The sequence below is a fragment of the Mustela lutreola genome, chromosome 3 (assembly GCF_030435805.1).
Source record: "Mustela lutreola isolate mMusLut2 chromosome 3, mMusLut2.pri, whole genome shotgun sequence".
Classification (NCBI taxonomy): Eukaryota; Metazoa; Chordata; class Mammalia; order Carnivora; family Mustelidae; genus Mustela; species Mustela lutreola.
This window is the reverse complement of record NC_081292.1, coordinates 197,302,060-197,326,442: the sequence shown is the minus strand read 5'-3', so window position 1 is coordinate 197,326,442 and position 24,383 is coordinate 197,302,060. Positions and strand designations below refer to the sequence as shown.

The following is a 24,383-nucleotide window of genomic DNA, read 5'->3' as shown; positions in this document are numbered from 1 at the left end:
TGAGTTCAAGCCTGCATTGGGCTTCATGTTGGACATGGCACCCACTCAACTGAATACATAAATAGGGGCGCCTGGGTGGGTTCAGTGGGTTAAGCCTCTGCCTTTGGCTCAGGTGATGATCCCAGGGATCAAACTCCAAGTCGAGCTCTCTGCTCGGCGGGAAGCCTGCTTCCCTTCTTCTTTCTCTGCTGGCCTCTCTGCCTACTTGTGATCGCTGTCAAATAAATAAAATAAAATTTTTAAAAAAAATACATAAAAACTTAATAAGTAAATAAAAATTAAAAATAAAAAGATAGTCACAAGTCTAACCAGTAATAAACCAGAGTATTACATAGAATATTAACATATCTAGAAGATTTTTAATAAATATTAGGGTATACTGCTGATTATAAAGTGTCATCTGTAATTCGTTTTTTGATAATGTTCAGAGAGTTTGCTTAAATTTTTTTGCATTTCCTTACCTTGAGTATAGTATTTGTTTTTTTTGTTGTTGTTTTTGTTTTTGTTTTTTAAAGATTTTATTTATTTATTTGTCAGAGAGAGAGAGAGAGCAAGAGCGAGCACAGGCAGAGTGGCAGGCAGAGTCAGAGGGAGAAGCAGGCTCCCCGCGGAGCAAGGAGCCCGATGTGGGACTGGATCCCAGGATGCTGGGATCATGACCTGAGCCGAAGGCAGCTGCTTAACCAACTGAGCCACCCAGGCGTCCCCGAGTATAGTATTTGTTCTGGACACCAAAGACTACTTGTATTTTGTTTTTTGTTTTTTTGTTTTAATTTTCTTTGTCTGGGACTGCTATTTGAAATATATTTTTTCTAATTTAAAAAATAATACATTGTAGGAAGCCAAAGTGTATCAAAAACTATAAAGAAGAAAATAAAATTAAAAATCACCCAGACTCCTCTCCCATCCCAAATTAAAATCAGAAACAATAAAGATAGAAAAGGAAATTTACGCTACTCCGGAGTGTGAACAAAGCTTTTTGGGAACTCGAAAAACAAGGCAGGTAATGATGATCTGGGAATTGGTGAATGCTTAACCCTGCAATTAAGTTGGATTTTGAAAAAAAAAAAAAAAAAAAAGAAAAAAAGACCAGAAGAAGATGCCTGGAGCAGGGGCAAGGAAAGGTACTGGAGGTGGAGGGAATACTCTGTAGAAAATGACAGGGCCCCTCCTCCCTTTTCTTTTTAATTAGAAAGGAGGTAAATTTGGGAAAAGACGTGGTAAGTCAGTGAACTGTAAGAGATCTGAATGTGTCTGGACTCCAGGGGGTAGAAAAGAGAGATAAAGTTGGAAAGATTTTGAAGACCTTGTTCATAAAGCTAAGAAATTAGGTGTCATACTATAAGATTGTCCTTAATGATACCGAAATAGGTGAGACAATGGACAACTAGAAATGTGATGTTGGTCATGAAACTTTCTTGTTTAAGATTTTATTTATTTATTTATTTTTGGGTTTGGTTTTTAAGTAATCTCTACATCTGACGTGAGGCTCGAATTTGCAACTCTGAGGTCAAGAATCACATGCTCCACCGACTGAGCCAACCAGGTACCCCTGTCATGAAATTTCTAACTAGAAAATTGTTACTTGGCCTAATCACCCCATCATATTGTCATCTGTTTCCCCATTTTCCATCACTACAGCTTTGTGGTCAAGGTAAAACAATCCTTACAGGGAAATGTAGGAAGGCGAGACAATGGCAAATATTTCTTACAGATGTTCTGCATAAAAACTTGGGAAAGAGAAGGCGTATGAGTAATTCCTGGCTGTGAAACCATTCTAGTAATAGTTTGTGTTCGGCACATTTTCCTGAAGGCTTATTTTTGGAAATATGGAAAGATTATTCTGTAATATTTGAAAGAGGAAAAAAAAAACCCCTACAAGTCTGATAGCTTCACTTTTTTATTCTGTGCTTTAAGAAGAGTAAAAGCATATAACCAACTGCTGGATAGTAGCAGATAGACATTGAGAAAATTCATTAATATAAGAACTATGTAATGGAAAACAATCTCCCCCAAGAGTGATGAGTTAGCCAGTAGTGGGCAATGATGATTCTGAAGGGGTGCCTGGGTGGCTCAGTGGGTTAAAGCCTTTGCCTTTGGCTCAGGTTATGATCTCAGGGTTCTGAGATCGAGCCCCACATTGGGCTCTCTGCTCAGTGGGAAGCCTGCTTCCTCCTCTCTCTGCCTGCCTCTTTGACTACTTGTGATCTCTGTCAAATAAATAAATAAAATCTTTAAAAAAAACGATGGTTCTGAAGCAAAAGTATATTAAAGATGCCAGAGATACCGTACTGGCTTCATGGTGGATGAGATAGAGACTTGCCTGAGATGAGCAGTCCAACATCAGCCTTGTTTTTGAATAACACTTTTGAACTGAGGGGCGCCTGGGTGGCTCAGTGGATTAAGCCGCTGCCTTCGGCTCAGGCCATGATCTCAGGGTCCTGGGATGGAGCCCTACATTGGGCTCTCTGCTCAGCAGGGAGCCTGCTTCCCCCTCTGTCTCTGCCTGCCTCTCTACCTACTTGTGATCTCTCTCTCTGTCAAATAAAATAAATAAAATCTTTAAAAAAAAAGAAAACACTTTTGAACTGAAACTTGGATTTCTCTGTAAAATAGAGTGGGTGGTCATCTTGCTTTTCAAACGTTTACAAAAGATTTTATCCAAAATTTGTTGCATGATTTGATTTCCTAACACAAAGGAGGCTTTGAAATCAGTCTTTTACTTGAAGGGAAAAGGAATACATTTAAATGAAAGAGGTTCAAATTTAAATGCATAATTAGTTTTGTGTTTGGAAAATAAAAACATCACATTTTAGGTTTAAATATCTAATCAGGGAAGATAGGGAAGAGTCTAGATTAAGAAAGAAAAAGTAAAGGACGCCTGGGTGGCTCAATAGGTTAAGCCTTTGCCTTCGGGTCAGGTCATGGTCTCAGGGTCCTGGGATCGAGTCCTGCGTCGGGCTCCCTGCTCAGTGGGGAGGCTGCTTCCCTTCCTCTCTCTCTCTGCCTGCCTCTCTGCCTACTTGTGATCTCTGTCTGTCAAATAAATAAATAAAATCTTTAAAAAAAGAAAGATTAAAAGAAAGAAAGAAAGAAAAATTAAGTTTTGGTGTGAATACTTCTGTGTCCCAGGGTCCTCTAAAAAGGATGAGTAAGGATATATCTTAGATGGGAGAAAGCTGTGAGGATGCGTATTACAGTAGCTTCAGCTGCTCTTGAAATTCTTTGTGTAATTTCCACAAGCAGATAGTCCAGTGCCATTATTTGGAGGTCATTATGAAAGGCCAGATAAATATTTATCAAAAGCCAGAAAAACTAAAATGCAAGGCCATAAGACAGCCTTGCTTTCTAACTTCAGTACATTTCAAATGCTTACGCAACAGCCTTGCCATCTAAGTGAGAAAAATGTGGATATGCTTAATAACCGGAAAAAATATTGAAAAAGTATCAGACATTCGTAGAATGCACAGTAAAAGAAATACACTCAATTATAATTGTTTTCTTAGATTAAAAGAAATATACTCTATTATAATTGTTTTCGAGATTCAGATAAGCCTATGCAGGATCAGTTTTTTTTTACTTGTTTTGTGTCCTCAATTGGCCGGCTTTTCACTTCAGCGACAATTGAACATTTTCTGAGTAGGTAGCAGCATATGATATAGTCACTATTTCCTGATATTATAAATCTTTCTGGAGAAATACAATTTTCACACATTATGGGGCACCTGGTTGGCTCAGTTGGTAGAAATTGCAAATCTTGATCTCTGGGTTATGAGTTTAAGCCCCACATTGGGCATAGATTTTTTTTTTTAAGATTTTTATCTATTTATTTATCCGAGAGAGAGAGAGCGAGCCAGTGCACGAGCAGGGGCATCAGCAGGCAGTGGGAGAAGCAGTCTCCCTGCCAAGCAAGGACCCTGATGCGGGACTCTATCCCAGGACTCTGGCATCATGATCTGAGCTGTAGGCAGACGCTTAACTGACTGAGCCACCCAGGCATTCCTAAATAAATAAAATCTTAAAAAAAATTGTACATGAAATAATTAGACAGAAATAACTTGTATCTTTTTTTTTAAGACTTTATTTATTTATTTGATAGAGAGAGAGCACACACAAGTAAGGGGAGCAGCAGGCAGAGGGAGAGGGTGAACCAAGCTCCTTGCTGAGCAGGGAGCCCCATAAGCCGCTTGATTCTAAGACCCTGGGATTATGACCAGACAGAAGGCGGACGCTTAAGGTGCCCCTGGGTGGCTTGCACTTTTTAAAAGTAACTTTGACTTTTTAAAAAATAATTTTCACTTAAAAAAAAAAAAGATTTTATTTATTTATTTATTTATTTGAGAGAGAGAAAGAGGGAGAGAGCTCACACTCAAGCACATAGTAGGGAAGGGCAGGGGGAGAGGGAGACTCTTAAGCAGACTCTGTGCTGAACACAGAGCCCAATCTCACCACCCTGAGATCATGGCTTGAGCAGAAACCAAGGGTCAGATGCTCAACTGACTGAGCCACCCAGGCCCCCCTAACTTGTACTTTTCTCACATCTTTGGCAACATTAGATAACTATGTTATGTTCATCATACTGAAATAGAGAGCTTTTAGAAATTAATACTGAGGGGTACCTGGATGGCTCAGTCAGTTAAGCTTCAACCTCTTGATTTCAGCTCAGGTCATGAACTTGGGTCGAGAAATCAAGTCCCCCCTGGAACTCTATGCTCAGCAGAGTCTGCTTGTCCCTCTCCCTCCCTGGTCTTGCATGTACGTGCTCTCTCATTTTAAAAACATCTTCTAGGGCGCCTGGGTGGCTCAGTGGGTTAATCCTCTGCCTTCGGCTCAGGTCGTGATCCCAGGCTCTCTGCTTTGACAGGGAGCCTGCTTCCCCCTCTCTCTGTCTCTCTGCCTGCCTCTCTGCCTATTAGTGCTCTCTGTCTGTCAAATTAAAAAAAATGTTTTTTAATTAAATTTTTTTAAAATCTTCTAAAAAAAGTTAATACTGATATAACATTTATACAATATTATACACCCCAAAAAGTATTTAATAAATGGTTGTTGATTGATTAGTAACTTTCACAAGTCATAGTATTTCTCAATAAGTTGAGAAGGGTGATTCAGGGGGCGCCTGGGTAGCTCAGTGGGTTAAGCCTTTGCCTTCGGCTCAGGTCATGATTTCAGGGTCCTGGGATTGAGCCCCACATCGGGCTCTCTGCTCAGCAGGGAGCCTGCTTCCCTCTTTCTCTCTCTCTCTGCCTACCTCTCTGCCTACTTGTGATCTCTCTGTCGAATCAATAAATAAAATCTTAAAAAAAAAAAAAAAGGGTGATTCTGACCTCTCTGGAGATTACAAAGTTTGAATTAAATATTTTGATCACATGTAACTGGAAAAATCACTTGCTTCTATATTCTGGCTGTGAACAGTGGGAATCACACACATTAAGAAAAATGAAACAAAAGGGAAGAGAAATGTAAAAAACAGTGACTTTTTTTCTATAAAACTGTATAACTCAGGACTCAAAATTATGCAAATAGGTTCACCTATTTCATGAGTAAGTTTAAACAAAGAATCACTATATTTCCACTAATATAAAATAATATGCTGTAGAAAGGTTTTTTCTTAAATAGTTGTTTTCAGCTGTGTCCTTTAGGATAGACATGAAACCTGTCATTAAACGTAATTATCCTAAAATAGGAAATTTGTGATACAAATAAATAATAGGGTTTTAAAGCTGGAAAGAAACAGGGATAGCTAGTCTAAACTTATCTTAAGATGAGGAACTGAGGCCTGGAGAAATGAAATGATTTGTTCGAAGCCCGGAACCATAGTAGTAGAATCAATAGCGGATCTAAAACCAAAAAGTGTTAGGGGTGCCTGGCTGGCTCAGTCTGTAGAGCATGTGCCTTGATCTTGAGCTTCTGAGTTTGAGTCCCATGTTGGGTGTAGAGATTACTTATTGAAAAAAACAAAACAGAACAGAACAAAGCTTTAGGAACACTACTTCTAATTGTTTCCTTTAACAATTTATATGATTTACTGATGTGAGAAGATACTCTGTGGATGTCAAATATTACCATTCTGCATGGGTTTTAAAAGAAAAGGTATTCCTTGAATTGATCCAATGACTTGATAACTTGATGGTTCTCTCACTATATAGAATTAACCAAATCTTAAAAATGTAGAACTACTCAAATTCTTCCATAACCCACCCACTTTATTCTTTTAACCACTGTGGTTTCAATAATTTCCTTTTTTTTCCAAACAGAAGTTCTCATATTTATTAATGAGCCAACCTAATAGTGCAGAAGCATAGTAACAGAGAAGAATCATTTTCCCAATCAAATGTGCCCATTATTCAGGTAGTAGTGATTGCAGAGTGATACGTTACAAGCAAGTGACCTTCATGTAACATAAATGTGTTGCATGCCAACTTAATGCGATTCCTTATAAACCCAGGTTAGTTTTTCTCCAATGTGTCCTCTTAGAGTTGTATCTGATTTTATTACCAGTTATCATCTGAATCCACTGGGGAATGGGATGATTCTGCTTTTTTTTCTTGGTCAGGAATTGCTTGATCTTCAAAGTCTTGTGAGAAGATACGGTAAGGAACAGTCAACCACACCCACCACGGTAGTGGAGAAAAGGAGAGGGTTCAAATAATTTTCTCCCAGGGGTATCTGGCTGGTTCAGTAAGAGAAGCATGCAAATCTTGATCTTGGGGCCAAGAGTTTGAGCCCAATGTTGGGTATGGAGATTACTTAAATAAATAAAAGTTAAAAAAAATAATTTTCTTCCGATGGCCAGTCTTTGTAATTTCCTTTGTGTCTGTGTACCCTTGGTACCCATGACTCAAGTCAGGTACTCCAGACCCTTATGTTGATCCCCTTGAGTCTTTGTATTATTTATGGTATGTCCAGTAGTTTGGTTTGTTTCTGTAATTAAAAAAATATTTAGGAGTGTCTGGGTGGCTCAGTTGATTGAACGTCTGCCTTTGGCTTGGGTCATGATCTCAGGGGTTCTGGGATTGAGCCCTGCATCGGGGTCTCTGCTCAGCTGGAGCCTGCTTCTCCATCTCTCTCTGCCTGCCTCTCTGCCTACTTGTGATCTCTCTCTCTGTCAAATAAATAAATGAAATCTTAAAAAAAATTTAAAAATGTACTTAGCTATTTTCCTTCATAATTCTCATTTGTGAATCATGTCCTGGTTTTGTAAAAATTCTCTGACATCATAACAGTCTTACACTGATGTTGTCTGTTGTTTAAGTACTTTATCTGTTGAAGGTAACACATATTATATTACTCTATATAAGTTAGATTATGCTCAATAACTATCCTATAACTTCTGTAGCTTAATATAAGAGTTTATTTATGCTCAGTAGCTATCCTGTAGCTTCTATAGTTAAAAAAATTTTTTTAAGATTTTATTTTATTTTTTAAAAGTTTTTATTTAAGTAATCTCTACACCCAATGTAGGGCTTGAACTCACAATGCCGAGAGCAAGAGTCATGTGCTCTACTGAATGAGCGAGCTAGCCAGGGCCCCTTGTCTGCCCTTTTATTTTTTTAAAGATTTATTTATTTATTTAGGGGGGTTGAACATGGGGCTTGATCTCACAGCCCTAAGATCATGACCTAAAGCAAAATCAAGGGTCTGATGCTCAACCGACTGAGCTACCCAAGCAGCCCTCTGTCTGACTTTCTTAATACTTTATTAGGATACAGTCCCAGAATTTTATTGATATTCTTAGAGCAATATTTGCGCAGAATTTGAGCGAATTTATCCTATGAAAGCATCAATCTTTTTTTAAAGATTTAAAAAATTTATTTATTTTAGAGAGAGGGAGAGAAGAAGAGAGAGAGTGAGAGCGCACGGGTGCAGGCAGAGGAGGGGGCAGAGGGAGATACTCTCAGGAGACTCCTTGCTACATGCAGAGCCCAGCTTGGAGCTTGATCCCATGACCTCAAGATCACAACCTGAGCTAAAATGAAGAGCTGAGTGCTTAACCAACAGAGCCACCTGGGTGCCCACAAAGCATAAATCTTAAAGCCAGTTATTTTCAGATTGTAATCATGTAAACTATAAATAAATAGGACTTCCGATTCTAATCCTGTAAAATACACATTTATATAAGTGTAAATGTACTCACTCAAAATATGAACACATTTCTGGGGCTGACCTGAATTTATCTCTGAAAAAAAAATTTCCGTAGCAAGTCAACTGAAAAGCATGAATAAGATTCCAGGAAATATTTTTCTTTTATTTTTTTAATTTTTGAAAATTTTTTTTTTTAGAGAGGGGAGGAAAGGCAGAAGGAGAGGGAGAGAGAGAATCTTAAACAGATTCCATGCTGGGCGTGGAGCCTGACACCAGGCTAGATCTCACAACCCTGAAATCATGACCTCAGCTGAAATCAGGAGTTGGACACTTGATTGACTGAGCCACACAGGCACCCATTATTTTTCTTTAAGTGGGCCACTATTTCATGCTCTTTTGTAGACTCATTATTAAGTTTGGGATGCCTGGGTGACTCAGTCAGTTGAGCGTCTGACTTCTGCTCAGGTCATAATCCCAGGGTTCTGGGCTCCTTGCTCAGCGGGGAGCCACCTTCTCCCTTTGCCTGCCACTAGCCCTGATCGTGCTCTCTTTCTCTCTCTCTCTCTCAGTCTCTCTCTTTCTCTGACAAATAAATAAAATCTTTTTTAAAAAAGACTCACTATGAAATTTAAGTCATTATTACTTTGACACACTGGTTTCTTTAAATAAAATATTTATCTATCCCATGAGTCAAACCTCATTGACTCATTGACTTGGGCCCTTTCCCTTGACTTTATCTAAGTTAGTGAATGTTTGTCCTATCATTTCTTGCTTTCTTAAACGTGGGTATGAAGAATTAATACTGTGGGTGTAATAACACAACTTAATAAATAGTGATCTTAACTTGAAAAAGGCTATTTTATTATAGAATGAAACATGAAAGTATCCTTAAATTATATAGCCAGAGGCAAAATGACTGTGTTCATGAAGATTGATTGTTATCCTAACTACCCTATTCCTAGGGCAAATGGAAGATTTATAGATTCTAGGAATTCCAAGATCTCAGCACCATTCCTATTTACCCTGTCATAAGGGCAGTGCCAAAGAATTCCAATTTAGTTCATTTCAGCAGTCTTTATTAAGGCCCTGTTATATGCTAGTTACTGCGTTTGTTGCTGGAAATAGAGCGATAAATAAGAGATCGTCCCTCTTTTTAATCTAGTGAGGAGAAAACAAAAGCAAGTAATGAAAATGCAACCCGACAAGCACAGTATTAGTAGCTTAGAAAAGGTATAGAAGTAATGCTAAGAAGAGGTGCCTGGCTGGCTCAGTCAGTAGAGCTGGTGACTCTTGATCTCCAGGTTTGTGAGTTCAAGCCCCATGTTGGGCCTAGAGCTTACTAAAAAAAAAAAAAAAAAGTATTACGGAAAGGGGATAATTAATTCTGTTTGGCTGTGGGATCAGGGGAATCTTCCTAGAGCTATTACTGTTTGAGATGGGTGTTGTGAACAAAAATTAAGGAGACAGAAGGGGAAAGTGCATTCTTGGCAAATAAAACATCAAGCACAAAGGCATGTGTATTTGAGGAAGTGTAAGCTCTCTGGTATCACAAAGCTTTGCAAGAGCAGAGACTGACTGTTTTGCTTATTGTATCCACAGTAGTCTAGTATAGAGCCTGGAGCACCATAGAAAATAATTATTTGCTGAACAGAAGAATGAATGAAAGAGCCTTGTGTCATTCTAAGGATTTTTAACCTTGTACGTCCCATAGGCTGCAGCTAACTGGAAGCCAGCGGACAAGGGAGTCTTGGAAATTAAGTTTGTAGAAGTCAGTCCCTGAACAAAGAAGAAAGGGGAAGGTAATGAACTGAGAGCAAATAGGCAAATGATCCACACCCTTATTTTTACCTACTAGCCTTGTATAACGTAGCACATCCCTACCTCTCCGACTTTATCTCCCATGCCCCAGTAAACTGACCTCCTTCTTTTTCCTTTCTTTTTTTCCCCCTCTTATTTCAACCGGAAAAAATATTTTTAAATTGTTTTTTTTTTAATCTAGATACAGTTGACACATAATGTTACATTAGTTTCAGGTGTAAAAACTGGCCTTCCTTTTATTCCTCAAATAGACCAAGATTGTTCTAACCAGTTCAAGGCCTTTGCTTGTTTCCTAAGCCAGAGACTCTTCTTCTTCTTCTTCTTCTTCTTTTTTTAAAAGATTTTATTTATTTATTTGACAATGAGAGATCACAAGTAGGCAGAGAGGCAGGCAGAGAGAGAGGGGAAGCAGGCTCCCCACTGAGAACAGAGCCTATTTGGGGCTCCATCCCAGGACCTTGAGATCATGACCTGAGCTAAAGGCAGAGGCCAAACCCACTGAGCCACCCAGGCCCCTCTCACGCTCTCTCTCACTCTCAAATAAATAAAGTCTTAAAAAAAAAGATTTCCTTTACTAGATTATACAGTTGGCCCTTGAATGATGGGGTTTGAACTATGGGAATCCACTTACACACACATTTTTACGACTACAGTAAAGTACTCTAAATTTTTTTCTATTCCTTATGATTTTCTTTTTCTTTTTTCTTTTATTATTTTTTAAAAGATTTTATTTTATTGATTTGAGACAGAAAGAGAGAACACGAGCAGGGAAAGAGGTGCAGAGGGAGAAAAAGAGTGAGATGCAGACTCCCCACTATGCAGGGAGCTCAATGTAGGGCTTGATTCCAGAACCCTGAGCCACCCAGGTACCCCTTATTTTTTTTTTAATGATCTTATTTTACTTTATCAATATTTTAAAAGATTTTATTTTTTAAGGGATCTCTATACTCAATATAGGGCTTGAACTCACAACCCAGAGTTTAAGAGTCATATGCTCTGCTGACTGAGCCAGCCAAGCACACCTAGTTTTTGTTTGTATGCTTGTTCCTTTGTTTTTCTTTGTTAAGTAAGCTCTATGACCAATGTGGGGCTCAAGCTCATGATCTAGAGAGCTACAATTACAGGCTCTACCAACTGAGGAGCCAGGCACCCCATCTTCCTTGTGATTTTCCTGAGCAGGGAGCCTGATGTGGGACTCCATCCCAAGACCCTGGGATCATGACCCATGGTGAAGGCAGATGCCCAACCGACTAGGCACCCCTTGTGATTATCTTAATAACATTTTCTTTCCTCTAGCTTTTTTACTGTGAGAATAAGTATATAATACATATATCATACAAAATATGTGTTAATTGTCTGTTTATGGTATCGATAAGGCTTCTAATCAAACCGTAGGCTATCAGTAATTAAGTTTTGGGGGAGTGAAAAGTTATATAAAAAAAATAAAAGAAAGTTATATGTAAATTTTCAATTTCATGGAGGTTGGTGCTCCCAACTCCTGCATTGTTCAAGTGTTAGCTATCTTTTTCCTCCTCCTTCTGCTTCTTCCAAAGTCTAAGCCTTAGTAAAATTTTTTGCCATATTTTGGTATAGCTTGGAGAATAAATAAACTATCCTATTGTTTGGAGGAAAGCAGAGTTCAGTGTCTGGCATCAGCAAGGAAAATCTCTTACAAGATATCAGTAGAGAAGTCCAGAGCAAATCAGGTAAACTTGTGGAAAATATGTCTTCCACTGGGATCTTTCAATGCCTAGGAGACGCTGTGTTCTCTTGCCGTTAGTCACTCAGGATGGGAAGCTCAAATGATTTTATTTAGTTCTAAATGGAAGGGAAGGGTGACCCCAGATGCTGGGCTAACTAAAATTTCAAAAGTTAGACAAAAGGAGAAGGAAAGAAATGGGATAATAGATCTAAGTTCCAAATACAAAGTTTTCTTCTTATAATTTTTAAGCCTTTCTTAATATATTTTTTTCCTTTTTTAAAGATTTATATATTTATCTTAAGGGGTCAAGGTGCAGAGGAAGAGAGAATCCCAAGCAGAATCTGTGCTGAGCACAGAGCCCAACTGGGAGCTGGATCTCACGACCTCGGGATCATGACCTGAGGGGAATGCCCAACTGACTGTGCCACTCAGGCACCCCTAAGCTTTGCTTATTTTAGAAAGAGAGAAATTTAAGGTTGCTTTTAGGTCCAGAGGTTATTGGAGGTGGAGGGGGGTGTCAATCTCCAATCTCATTTTCCTTGTACTCCACAATTGGGTTTTCCCCTCTCCCCACAACTATACCTTAATCTTCCAAAAGGAGACTACGCCATGTCCCATTTCTCAGTTTAGCCCTAAAGATTAAGTCCTGAAGTTTCTAAGCAGCCTCAAGTTGCCTTTCATTATTTTGACCCTGTACTGTGTGGGCACCTGTATTATTTTTCTTCTAGAGCTAAGAGTTTTTCTTATACTTTTCTTTGACATTATCCCTTTGTAATGATAAAAATTTATTCTTAGAAGTATTCAGTATCTCTGAGCTTGGGTAACTCCTGTTTATCCTTATTCATATAACGAGGATTCTGCCTAGTTCCTTATTCCAATGAGTATCCTAATAATTTGCTGAGTTTCTTTAGACCCTCCCTAAAACCAGGGCTTTCCTTTTACAAGTCTTCTACTTCAGAGGAAAGCTATAATCAATGAGAGGCCTTAATACAGAGTGAAGATCCATCAGTTTTATAGACACTGTTTGTCCCCTTGGATTTCTGTGTTGCTCCTTTCATTTCTTAATTTCTTATGCCAGAGTTTTCCCCTTATGTTAGAAGACTGCCCTATCCTACTTGGGCTTTTGGTGATTAGAGTACTGGTGATTATTTCCCCCTTGCACACGATGGTTCTAGTAACATGGTATAATATTACATTTCCTTTTTCTCTGGAAGTTACGTTTGGTCATGTGACTTCTTTGGCCAATAAAATGTGATTGGAAGTAAGGTGTATTGCTTCTGAGTGGAAGCATTTTAATGGTTAGAGCAAAAACACTGCAGTATTAGCAATTAAATTTTATGATCCTTACTATAGCTCTCTTTTCTTTTCTTTTTAAAGGAGGCTCTACACCTAACATGGGGCTTGAATGCAAGACCCCAAGATCAAGAGTCACATGTTCTACCCACTGAGCCAGCCAGGTGCTCCCCTAACTGTAGCAGTCTTGAAAGCATGTATCTCAGTATAGCTTCCAGTAGTCTGATGACCTCAGTGACTAAAATGAGCAGAATCCATGTAGTGGATATTGTGATGAGCTCCCCCGACCCACCCTTTAGGACTACAGCATAACTTCTCCCAACTATTGGAAATGCTGGTGGCTAACAGCTTTCAGCTGGATTCCTCTCTGAGGGTTGGTTTTGGCTAAAGAGAGTCCTCTTGGGGCGCCTGGGTGGCTCAATGGGTTAGGCCTCTGCCTTCGTCTGGGTCATGGTCTCAGAGCCCTGGAATCCAGCCCCGCATTGGGCTCTCTGCTCAGCGGGGAGCCGGCTCCCTGCCCCCCCCACCCCCCCGCTGCCGCCTACTTGTGATCTCTCTCTCTCTCTCTGTTAAATAAATAAAATCTTAAAGAAAAAAAAAAAAAGAAAGAAAAAAAAGGAAAGAGAGTCCTTTCATCCAAGGGTCACCTTCCTTTCCTGGGTGCAGCCCACATCCAATGACACGTTGGTGGGAAGGTATAATGATCAGGCCTTCTGTTCCAATTTAGGACAATGCTGAAGGGTCATTCCAGCTCCAGATTCCCTGCAGAACTGGCTGAAGCCTCAGTTGCAACTGCACTGTAGTTCAAGTTCTCCATTTCCAGTGATTTTTTTTTTTTGGACCCTCAGTCTCCAGAGGTTGTTCTTGAGAGTACTACTCAATACTCCTGTTTCCCAAAGAATCCTACTTGTAACAGGCTTCCTGATGACTTGCATCAAACAGGTAATGTGAGAAATAAAACTTTTGTGGCCATAAGATGCTGAGATGTTTGTTACAATCTAGCCTATCCTGACTGGTGTAGATACCAGACCTTGCCTGCCCTGCCAATCCTTTGTTTTCACTTGAGCTTGACTTGTATTGTCTGTTTGGTCTTTGTGGACATACTGATGGCCCAGTTCTAATTCTTCCCTGATGGTCTTTCTCATAGTGAGTGAATAGCTATGTCCCAACTGAGATGCTACAAAGAACGACAGAAAAGGGAAGAGGGTTGCCTATCTAGTTGTCTACTAATTATTCCTACCAAGTCAGTGGTATATATATTTTTTTAATATGAATTTCCTAGGATCCGTTCTTCTTTTTTATATATTTTACCATACATTTGTAATATGTATAAGGGTACTTAATGTATCTTGGGAAAAATTTTATGTAAATAAAAATAGAATAATCCCAATTTGAGAAAGAACAGTATCCTACTAATTAACAAACGTTCTGCACCTCTAATTTACCAAATCCCATTTCTCTGGGTGCTAGATCTTATTTCTTGAAAGTCAAATGGCAAAATATAGTAGTAAAGGTAATGAATCAAAGCTCCTAATTTTTTTCTCTTTCAGGAATTTTACTATATAGAAATATTTCTTTCTGAGAATCCTGGGTTGGTATTATTAAAACCCACAATCATACTACATATTTAGTATGATAACAACAACTAGTTTAAGGAACATGGAGGTTTATTTACCTCAAGTTCAGATAAAGAGATAAAGGGGGACTTGAACACGCAAATAAAGGGTATGACTTCAGGAGTGTATCTATGAATGTGTCTTTGGAACTGACCTCCACACTGAAAGACCAGTCAAACCAGCCTTCAGAATAAGCCTTCTTATTAGAAGGCAGGCTAGACTTCACCTCTAACATCGACCTCCCACGCAAAATTTCCACCTGGCAGCTCAGAATTAAACACAGACTTCCGATCATGGCATCATGCACGTCGCTTTCTTCCTTTTCTCCCCAGCAAAATCCCACCCAAGTCGACCTGATCCCGCAGGAGGTGTGCAGAGGCTCCAGGGCGGAGGGGGGAGGGGGGAGGGGGGAGAATTCCTTCTCTTATCCTGGTCGCTTGGGTTTTTGCAATTCAAAGAACCGACTAAACAGATTCTTTCCAGGAAGCTTCGGTACCAACAGGACCTTTTCATCTCCTTGGGTGCGAACTCATTCCTGACTCTGGGGCAGCAGCTCCTCACCGCAATTTTCCTTTCACGGGTCCTAAAAAGCCCCTAAGGCCCACAGCCTTTGTGAATAAAGGCCCACCTCTAAGTGCGGACCGCGCGGCAAAGACAGAGACGCAGATACATTGTATAGAATTTAAAAAAAGAGAGATTTCTTTCTGACTTCGCACCCTTTCAAACGGCCAATACGTGTGTCAGCTAAGAAGGGGTTCGGTGGTGGGCGCTGGAGAGAAGCCGCACACCGATAAGAGCAAAAATATCAATTTAGGGTGGTCTCTCCGAGTCCGGCTTTGTCTGAGTCAGCGAGGGGAGCCCGAGGAGGCCGAGGTCTGCGGTTCTGGGAAAGGAGGGTTCTTCTGGATTCTTCGGGATATGGAGAGGCAGGCTCCGGCCCCAAGAGACGACGACGGCAGTTCCGCCTCTTAAGGCTTCACTCCAGGAATCCCGGAGGGGACCGCGACACCTCGGTCCGAGGTTCAACCGCGGCTCCGAGGAGTTGGCCAAGGCTGGACAAAAGATGTGGCCACTCTCTCTTCAACACACACACACACACACACACAGATCCCGAGCGCGCACGTATAGAAGGTTCGTGCGCGTGAGGGAAAAAGGCCATTGCCGCCCGCTGTGGGTTGCCGGGGACCCCACCCTGCCCTCGGCGGCCGGGAGAGACACGCCACGCGCGGGCCGCGGAGTTGCTCTCAGAGAGCCCGGGAGCGAGGGGCGGGGCCGGGCGGGGCCGCGAGCGCGCAGGCGCAGTGCGGGCTTCCTCGCGCCGCCGCCACTGCGGCCGCCGCCGCCGCCGCCCGCGCTGCACCACAGGTCCGAGACAGACAGGGCCGGGAAGAGCCGGAGACTGAGGAGGAGGCGGAGGCGGCGGCGGAGGCGGGGCGACTCCGGTGACCGGGAGCGCCGCAGACTGGCAGCTGCGGCGACTCCCCCCTTTGTGTCTGGTCTGCTCGGAGCCACTGGAAGTGCTTCCCGGAGGGGTGCGGGGTGTCTCGCCGCCTCGTCGCCCACCCCCCCTCCTCAGCCAGCCACCTACCTCCGCCCTCCCGCCGCCCCCCGCCCTCGGCCCGCGACGCCCGAGCTCCGCCCGGAGCCCTGAGCTGCGGGAGAACGAGGCGGCGGCGGCGGCGGCGGCAGCGGCTTCCTCGGGGCGGGGGTTGTGATTCGCTCACAGGAGCCATTGACGGGAGAAGACGAGGCTTTTCTTCGTGGAATTGACCTCAGGCAAGATCGAGAGGCCGCAGTAAAAAAGAGAGAAAGAGAGAGGAGCGAAGCCGGGAGGGCTGGAAAGGGCAGCTCCCCGCACCTCCCCTCCGCCCGCCGTCTCGGGGAGCTCGGGGCCCTGCCTGCTGACCCTGCCCCTCCCCCGCTTCCTACCGCCCCTCGGCGCCCCGGCCGGGCCCTGGCAGAACCTCGCAGGATTGTTGGGCGAAGGCTCGAAGGCGCTGTGGGTTTGTCCATGGAGGCAGCCGCCTCGTTCGATCCGGTCGAGGAACGGGGTTTGTTGTTCTCGCCATCCGAGTGAAGGAAGCACCGAAGCGAAACTTAAGAAGGAATCCTGCCCTCCCGGAGCCACGGGCGATGCGACTCGGGCCGCCGGGCGCCGCCGCCGCCCGCCCGGCTTCGCCCTTCGCGGCAGTCGGGCACTTGGTCTGATCCTCAGCCCCGCCATCGAAGCCCCCGCCTGCCACCCCCCTGCACCCCGGCTATGTTTTCTCGCAGACCTGGATATTTTTTCGACATCGTGAAACTACGAGGGAAATAACTGCGGGGCTTTCTTCCCGTCTCTCTGCTGCTCCACACGGACATGCCTTCAGTTCGGGCGGCCGCGGCACCCGGTCCTCGGCGAGTGAGCCTCCCCGGCCGCGAGGGAGAGAAATGAAGGGAATTTCTGCGGCGGAATGAAAGCTCTGCAGCTAGGTCCTTTTATCTGCCATTTGTCCTTTCAAACTGCATTGTAATACCGACGGGCCGGGCGAGTCAGACGGGAGCGAGGACCAGCCTCCCGGCCGCACCTCTTCGCCCGTGTTTACTTTCCATATATATATATATATATATATTTTTTTTTTCTTTTTTTTCCTCTGCCCTCCTGCTTCTCGGCTGGCCCAGGGATGACTTCTTCGCTGCAGCGGCCCCGGCGGGCACCTTCGCTCCTGTGGACGGTCCTGCTGGTCAGCACGGCGGCCGGTGAGTAGCCCCGCGCGGCGCGTCGGGCCGCTGGCCCTGCGCGTGGCGGGCGACGGAGCCCGCAGAGGCCGAGGCCTGCGCTCGCCCTTCGCGACGCGTCCCGCGATCGCTGTGGAGGGAGCCGCGTCCGGTACCTGCGCGCCCCTCCGGTTCCTTCGAGGGAACCGAGCCTGCCTGTTTTTGTGTAGTTTCGAATCCCTGCTCGCGTAGCCCCCTCCCCATCCCCCACGGCTGGGGGGAAAGACATATTGGGTGTGGTATCTTGACATTTTTAGCTGTGAGGTAATGCAAGGATTAAAAATAATATTTTAATCGCCAATGAACAGTGTCTATTATGAGATCTTTGGAAACAGAGCTGTAGATTTTTTTTTTTTTTAACATAAAGAAGCGGATTTGGCTCACAGTTAAAAGAACATCAACTATAGAACACACACTTTCGCCTTATTTTTAGATTTAGATCATTCTTTGGGAATCCATGTTACTTTCATTATTCCGAAATGCTACCGAATGAATTGGATGAATGTCGAGGAAGCCAGAACTTTGACATTCTCACTACATTGTATAACACTGTTGATTGTTTTTCGTCAGTCTTCTTTTGTTCCAAAGCATTTTGGTAATTTTATTTTCATCTTTTTAACGTAAATACACTCGTATTTTATATGCTTTTGGGATTACGACTGGGCTTAAAAGTATTTTCGATAACTTTATATTTCAGTCATCTGGCATCTGTTGGCTTTCTTGTCATTGGGACAACTTTGACCTCACATCAGACGGCTAGCATATTTGAGTCCTGAAAGTTCTTTGACATTTTACTAAGCTTAAAGGGAAATGGTAGTCCTCCTTTCCTTAGGATATTTTCTTTTTAGTTCCCAGACACCTCAGAGAAAGCCTCATTTCTGTTTACAGTTAGTTTTCAAGCAGTCTTTTGGTGATAATGCTTTTAGAAATTTTTGGGACTGAACTGTACATATAATTCTTAAGTTTGGTGTAGGATGGCCAAATTGATTATGCATTTAGAGATGAACAAGGGACAATATAACAGCTTTTAAATTTTTACAAGTGTGTACTTTTCACGTTCAATAAATTTCTTATTGCTCTGCTGGACACAGAGGTTGCTTGCTTATTTCCATTTTAAAAGTATGCATTGGGAAAATTCTGAGAGAAAATTTAAAGTTTCCTTTAGTGCTTTTGATATTGGTTCATTGTCTATTATATTTATGATAAATCTATGTAGTTATATTAAAAGAATTCGAACTTCTGAATTGAATGTATTTTGAAACTGACATTTTAATATTCTTCAAACATCACAATTCCTTTCGGGATAAAAATGAACAATTTTTTTCTCGGTTTCTTTATTTTGTATTAGCTATTGAAATTCTCTAGCTGTAAGTCTTGTGATTACTGTAAAATATGAAGAGAGTAAAAGGCTTTAGGTTTAAGCAGTCATTCTGTGATCAGAAATGTCAGAACATAGACTTTGCGTGTTCTTTGTTATTCTTAACCTTTTGAGAATGTAGATTCTCATTTATAGTTACAGGCTTTTCATTTTGTGATCAGAACTGATAACAGTAAGGGAAAGAACATTGATTTAAAAATACATTTAATTTGTATTTGGTAAATAAAATAGAATAATGTCCCTTAAAATGGAGGGATTGACAGAATCACTACTTAAAGTGGTATTGGTCTTTTTTTTTCTCTAATATTACATAGTACTGGCTGCCAAAATTTGAGAAGCTGGATTTCACAGTAATAATAGTAATAATAATAGCTGGTGTTTATTTTTATTTATTTATTAAACAGAGAACGAGAGCAAGAGTGAGAGAGAGAATGCATGCACAAGCAGGGGGAGCGGCTCCTCATTGAGCAGAGAGGGAGAAGCAACTGTTCTAATAGCTTTACATGTAGTTTCTCATTTGATCCTCATGACAGTTCTACACTCCAGGTCTAATTATGTTCCTTTTACAGAGAGGACAAGTGAAGTACAGAGAGTTTAAATAACTCACCACAAAGTATATTTTGGAGCCAGGATTATAGCCTGTACCCTTACCTATCACATTAATGATAACATCAGCTTACTCTAATTGGGAACGTAAGATAGAGTAGTGCCTTCACTAGATTAGCCTCTGAAAGGAAGTAGGGATGCTTGATAGGATTGTCATTCAGCACTGGTTATGCAGATGTCATGGTTCTAAATGTGTTATACCTTTCCTGATACTACAGTGGCTAGTATAGTTTTGTTAGGTGCAAGGTGACTAGAGAGAGCCTGTGTGGACTTGGGATACATAGATGTAGTGATGTAACCAGACAGGTGCAGATAGTGTTGCTGATAGGAAAAAAAGTACTAGAAGACTGGCTGATATCACATCCCTCTTTGGGGGCATGGATAAATCCTTTATTTCATTTGAATCCCTCTTTCCCGCTTACTGTATCTGGTTCTTGGATTCCTTAATTCTAAGACTATTTTATATGCAAAAAATTAGAATTTATAGAAAAATATGTGCTTGTTTGGTTTATAAATGAATTCTTAATTTTAATAAAAGGATATAATACAATGCAATATTTACTATAGAATCAGTTTCTGTTAAAATTTCTTTTTTGGAAAAAAAGTTGTCCCTCTTTATTTAGGTTGTAATGGCTACAGATAACATATGTAACCCTCTAACCCACCCTACTCTGTGCAGGCCCTTGAGCAGGGTCAGCTTCCCTTTCCTCCAGTCTTCTTTTCCACCTCATTCTTGTCCTTCTTGCCATCCTTGGGTTGCCCGGGAGGCCAGGGAGCCCATGACATTTCAAATGGCCTTTTTCTTGGGATTCACTCCTGGAAGGTTCTCCAGGACATCTGAAGGAACTCAGGATTCTGCATCACATCATAATTCTTCTTCTCCATGGCTGGCTTGCATGTGTCTAATGGCTGGACTGACATCATTGTTAGTTGAATCTTCCTGCATTTGAAATAATTCACTTGATTTCTTTCTTCTTTTTTAAAGTAAACTCTTGGGCTTGAACTCACAACCTGGAGGTCAAGAGTTGCATGCTCTACTGATTGAGCCAGCCTGTGTGCCTCCCTTGATTAGATTTCAGTTTTACATCTCTTTAGGAATACACACATTGTCTAAAAGAAGATTCATCTATTTAGTTAGGGTTCTTGAGCACTGAAATCAATAAATATTGTTAGGGAATTGGAAATTAGTAATCTTTATTTTTGTATTTCTTAATATGTGGACACTGCAACAGGGCCACTTATGTGTTTTTTTCCCCCAAGATTTTTATTTATTTATTTAATAAGGAGTGAGAGCAAGAGTGAGAGAGAGAATGCACGCACAAGCAGGAGGAGTCCGATGGAGGGCTCCATCCCAGGAGCCTGGGATCATGATGCTTAATTGACTGATACACCTCCTCCACCCTCATGACCCCCCCACCTTTTAAAAAGGATTTTATTTATTTGAGAGAGAGCATGAGCAGGGGGAATAGACGGAGAGGGAGAGGAGTCTTAAGTAGACTTTGTGCTGAATGCAGAGCCAGATGCAGGGCTGGATCTCATGACCATGTGATCACAGCCTAAGCCCAAACCAGTCAGACACTCAATAGACTGCACCACCCAGGTGCCCTATCACCTGTGGTTTTTGATAAAATTCGTATCTCTGTCACTATAATCTAGATGTACTGAAAGGATCTCACTGGGACCTATACTGTTTTAAGTTTTAAAATAATATAGGTCCCAGAGAGATCCTGAAAGATTCTCCCTTAGGCAAGTTTGAGGACCCTGATTTATATAGTCAGTCTTAATTGTTTGGATTTTCAAAATATTGTGATTCAGTCAACTTTTGCTGCATAATAGCTGGTAACCACAAAATCATAGTGACATACAACAAGAAGTGTTTATTCTGCTTCATTTGTCTCATTCTTGGGCCGAAGCTAGAGGGATGGGTAACTCCTCTCTGGGGGAAGCTTGTCTTATAGCAATGGCAGAAGTACCAGGAGACAAACTCAGTCCTACCAGGCATTTTCAGATTCTTGTTCCTCTGACATCCCATTTTACCAAGACCAAAGGCAATAAGTAGTGAAGTACATTCTGGCTGTAATGAGGCCATGGTAATATATGGACATGTGATCCTGTTGCTAGGAAATGAAGAATTGGGATCTTCAGTCTACCACATATGATCAGGAAGATGATCCTGGTGAGGAGTTTCTCTTACCATTTGAACAGGGCCAAACTCTTTTTTTTTTTAAAGATTTTATTTATTTATTTGACACAGAGAGAGAGATCACAAGTAGGCAGAGAGGCAGGCAGAGAGAGAGGAAGGGAAGCAGGCTCCCTGCTGAGCAGAGAGCCTGATGCGGGGCTCGATCCCAGGACCCTGGGATCATGACCTGAGCCGAAGGCAGAGGCTTTAACCCACTGAGCCACTCAGGCACCCCCGATGGGTAAATTCTAACCATAAAAGATACAGGATGAAGTCAGTATAAATTAGTTAATTTTATAAATGGCCACACCAACTATTTTATTTGTTTATAAATGGCCATACCAACTATTTTGGCACTTATTGCCTTGCTTTTGAATATCAGTTATGTGTATTTGCTTTGTCCTCCTAACTGATAATTGCTTCTTGAGGACAGAGTTCATATCTTTTTTTTTTTTTTTTTTTTTTTTTTAAGATTTTATTTATTCATGAGAGAGAGCATGTGCTCAAGAGAACACAAGCAGGGGGAGGTGCCGAGGGAGAAGCGGACTCCCCGCTGGGCAGGGAGCCCAGCTGCTGGACTTGATCCCAGGACCCCGGGATCATGACCTGAGTCAAAGGCAGATGCTTAATTGACTGAGTCACCCAGGTGCCCCAGAGTTCATATCTTAAACTGTTTTGTAATCTATCATATTGCATGCAGATAGAAGATGTTTAAGAAATACTAAATTAGTGAATAATAGAAAGGAATTATAGCCAGGAAATATTCTAAGATTGCTTACTCACCCAAATGATCTATTAGTAATTTATTCTTTGTTCCCATTTCTTCAACTATAAAATGGTTTAAATGGTGTAGTAAGGAGACTCCTGTCTTGAATTAATGAGACCTGAACTCTCTGAAACAGATGACTCAACATAGTTTTCTCAGTTATAGTATTATGGGATTGGACTAGATAATGTTTGAAATGCAGATTCTTGGGAACTGCCTACTTAATCTGAATTATCTGGACAGTGAGTTTGGGAATTTACATTTTATTTTAAGATTTATTTTTATTTATTTTAGAGACAGCATGTGCACAAGCAGGGATGGGGCAGAGGGAAAGGGATAGAATCTCAAGCAGACTCCCTGCTGAGCAGGGAGCCTGATGTGGGGATCCATTCTAGGACTCTGGGATCATGACCTGAGCCGAAGGCAGATGCTTAACTGACTAGGCATCCTGAGAATTTTTTATGAAATATTTATAAAAGAAATAGTGCTAAACTAAATTAGACAAGGTAACATTGATTTGGTTTTAGTTACAAATTAATATCCCATGGACCATTCCAGGTGGATAAATTGCATATATTAGATTTCTATCTACCAAAGGAGAATTATATTCTGATTTGATTGATATCTGCTAGAAAAAAACTAAATACGAAATCGTGAATTTTGGCTATCTTGCATAGTACTTACACATGTGGAAGAGACTCCCATATTACCAAACTATTTCCTCCTTTTAGTTAAATCGTCTAGTCTTTGAATCATTTTTAGAAGCAATGAAGATGACTTTATTTTTATTTTTTTTGGAAAGATTCTATCTATTCATTTGACAGGAACGGCAAGAGAGGGAACGCAAGCAGGGGGAATAGGAGGGAGAGAAACAGGACCCCTGCTGAGCAGGGAGCCCCATGCGGGGCTTGATCCCAGGACCCCAGGACCATGAACTGAACTGAAGGCAAATACCCAATGACTGAGCCATCCAGGCACCCCTGAGAATGACTTTAGTAGAATTTTGGATGCAATAGACTTGATTTTGTTTTTGTTTTTTTTAAACACTTTTTAATCTGTGGGATGGGTATGACAACTAAGACTGCTAGATTACAAGAATACATATATAATTTATGTATAGTCTGTGTGAAATAAGGTTAGAAATAAGCCTGTGGGTAAATGACATGAACTTTTTTTTTATTTAAAAGAATTTTTTAGGGGTGCCTGGCTGGCTCAGTCATTAAGCATCTATCTTTGGCTCAGGTCATGATCCCAGGGTTCTGAGATTGAGCCCCGCATCAGCCAGCCTCCCTGCTCAGTGGGAAGCGTGCTTCTCTCCCACTCCCCCACTTGTGTTCCTTCTCTCACTGTGTCTCTCTATCAAATAAATAAATAAAATCTTTGAAAAAAAATTTTTTTTTTAAAGATTTTATTTATTTATCAGAGAGAGAGAGGGGGGGAGAGAGCGAGCACAGGCAGACAGAATGACAGGCAGAGGCAGAGGGAGAAGCAGGCTCCCCGCCGAGCAAGGAGCCTGATGTGGGACTTGATCCCAGCACCCTGGGATCATGACCTGAGCTGAAGGCAGCTGCTTAACCAACTGAGCCACCCAGGCGTCCCTGAAAAAATTTTTTTAAAGATTATATTTTTAAGTACTCTCTTCACCCACTTAAAGTATTCTCTATACCACCTGGAGAGTCACATGCTCTACCGACTGAGCCAGCCAGGTGCCCCTGACGTGAACATTTTAGAATACATTGCTTTATCAGAACTGTTAGCACACAGCATTTATTTCTTACTGTTAATTGCACTTTATACTGTAAGTGTTGGACCAGACCCAGTTTCTTTTCCAGTATGCACTCGTGGGAGCTGCGACAAGGGTAGGGGGCATTAATAGGATAGATAATATATGGACGGTGAACTAAAATGCCCAGTCAGAAATATTTATTAGTGTTTCCTTTGTGCGAGGTTCTTTTTAAAATGTTTGTGGATACAACGAAAAACAAGGGGCACCTCTCCTCCCCCAAACATCTCATGCCATAGCCTATATTACTTTCTGAGAGGGAGTTAGAGTTCATGCTATTTGAAGGAAGGGTAGGTATTTTGCAAATTTTATTAGCATTGTATTATTTCTTTTCTGCCTGTTTCTTAGGATCAGAAATTCGTGAAGGTATTCTGCAACACAGGAAAAGAGACTTTGTTCC

At 41.6% G+C, this 24,383-nt stretch overlaps 2 protein-coding genes across 2 annotated transcripts in view; one reads left to right on the top strand and one right to left on the bottom strand.

The window, feature by feature from the left end:
- Positions 1 to 6,433: 6,433 nt before the first annotated feature.
- On the bottom strand, positions 6,434 to 14,746 carry LOC131827969 (putative ribosomal protein eL39-like 5). The gene is made up of 2 exons (XM_059168890.1): positions 14,666 to 14,746; positions 6,434 to 6,583 (listed from the first exon to the last, which is right to left on the bottom strand). Exons 1-2 carry the CDS (start codon positions 14,744 to 14,746, stop codon positions 6,434 to 6,436), a joined length of 231 nt encoding a protein of 76 aa, XP_059024873.1.
- Positions 14,747 to 17,115: 2,369 nt separating this feature from the next.
- BMPR2 (bone morphogenetic protein receptor type 2) overlaps positions 17,116 to 24,383 on the top strand; it is a 208,936-nt gene continuing 201,668 nt past the window's right edge. The window contains exon 1 of the mRNA XM_059168380.1: positions 17,116 to 17,250. Coding sequence (XP_059024363.1) covers positions 17,175 to 17,250 — 76 coding nt within the window. The 5' untranslated portion in view covers positions 17,116 to 17,174. The remainder of the gene's footprint in view (positions 17,251 to 24,383) is intronic.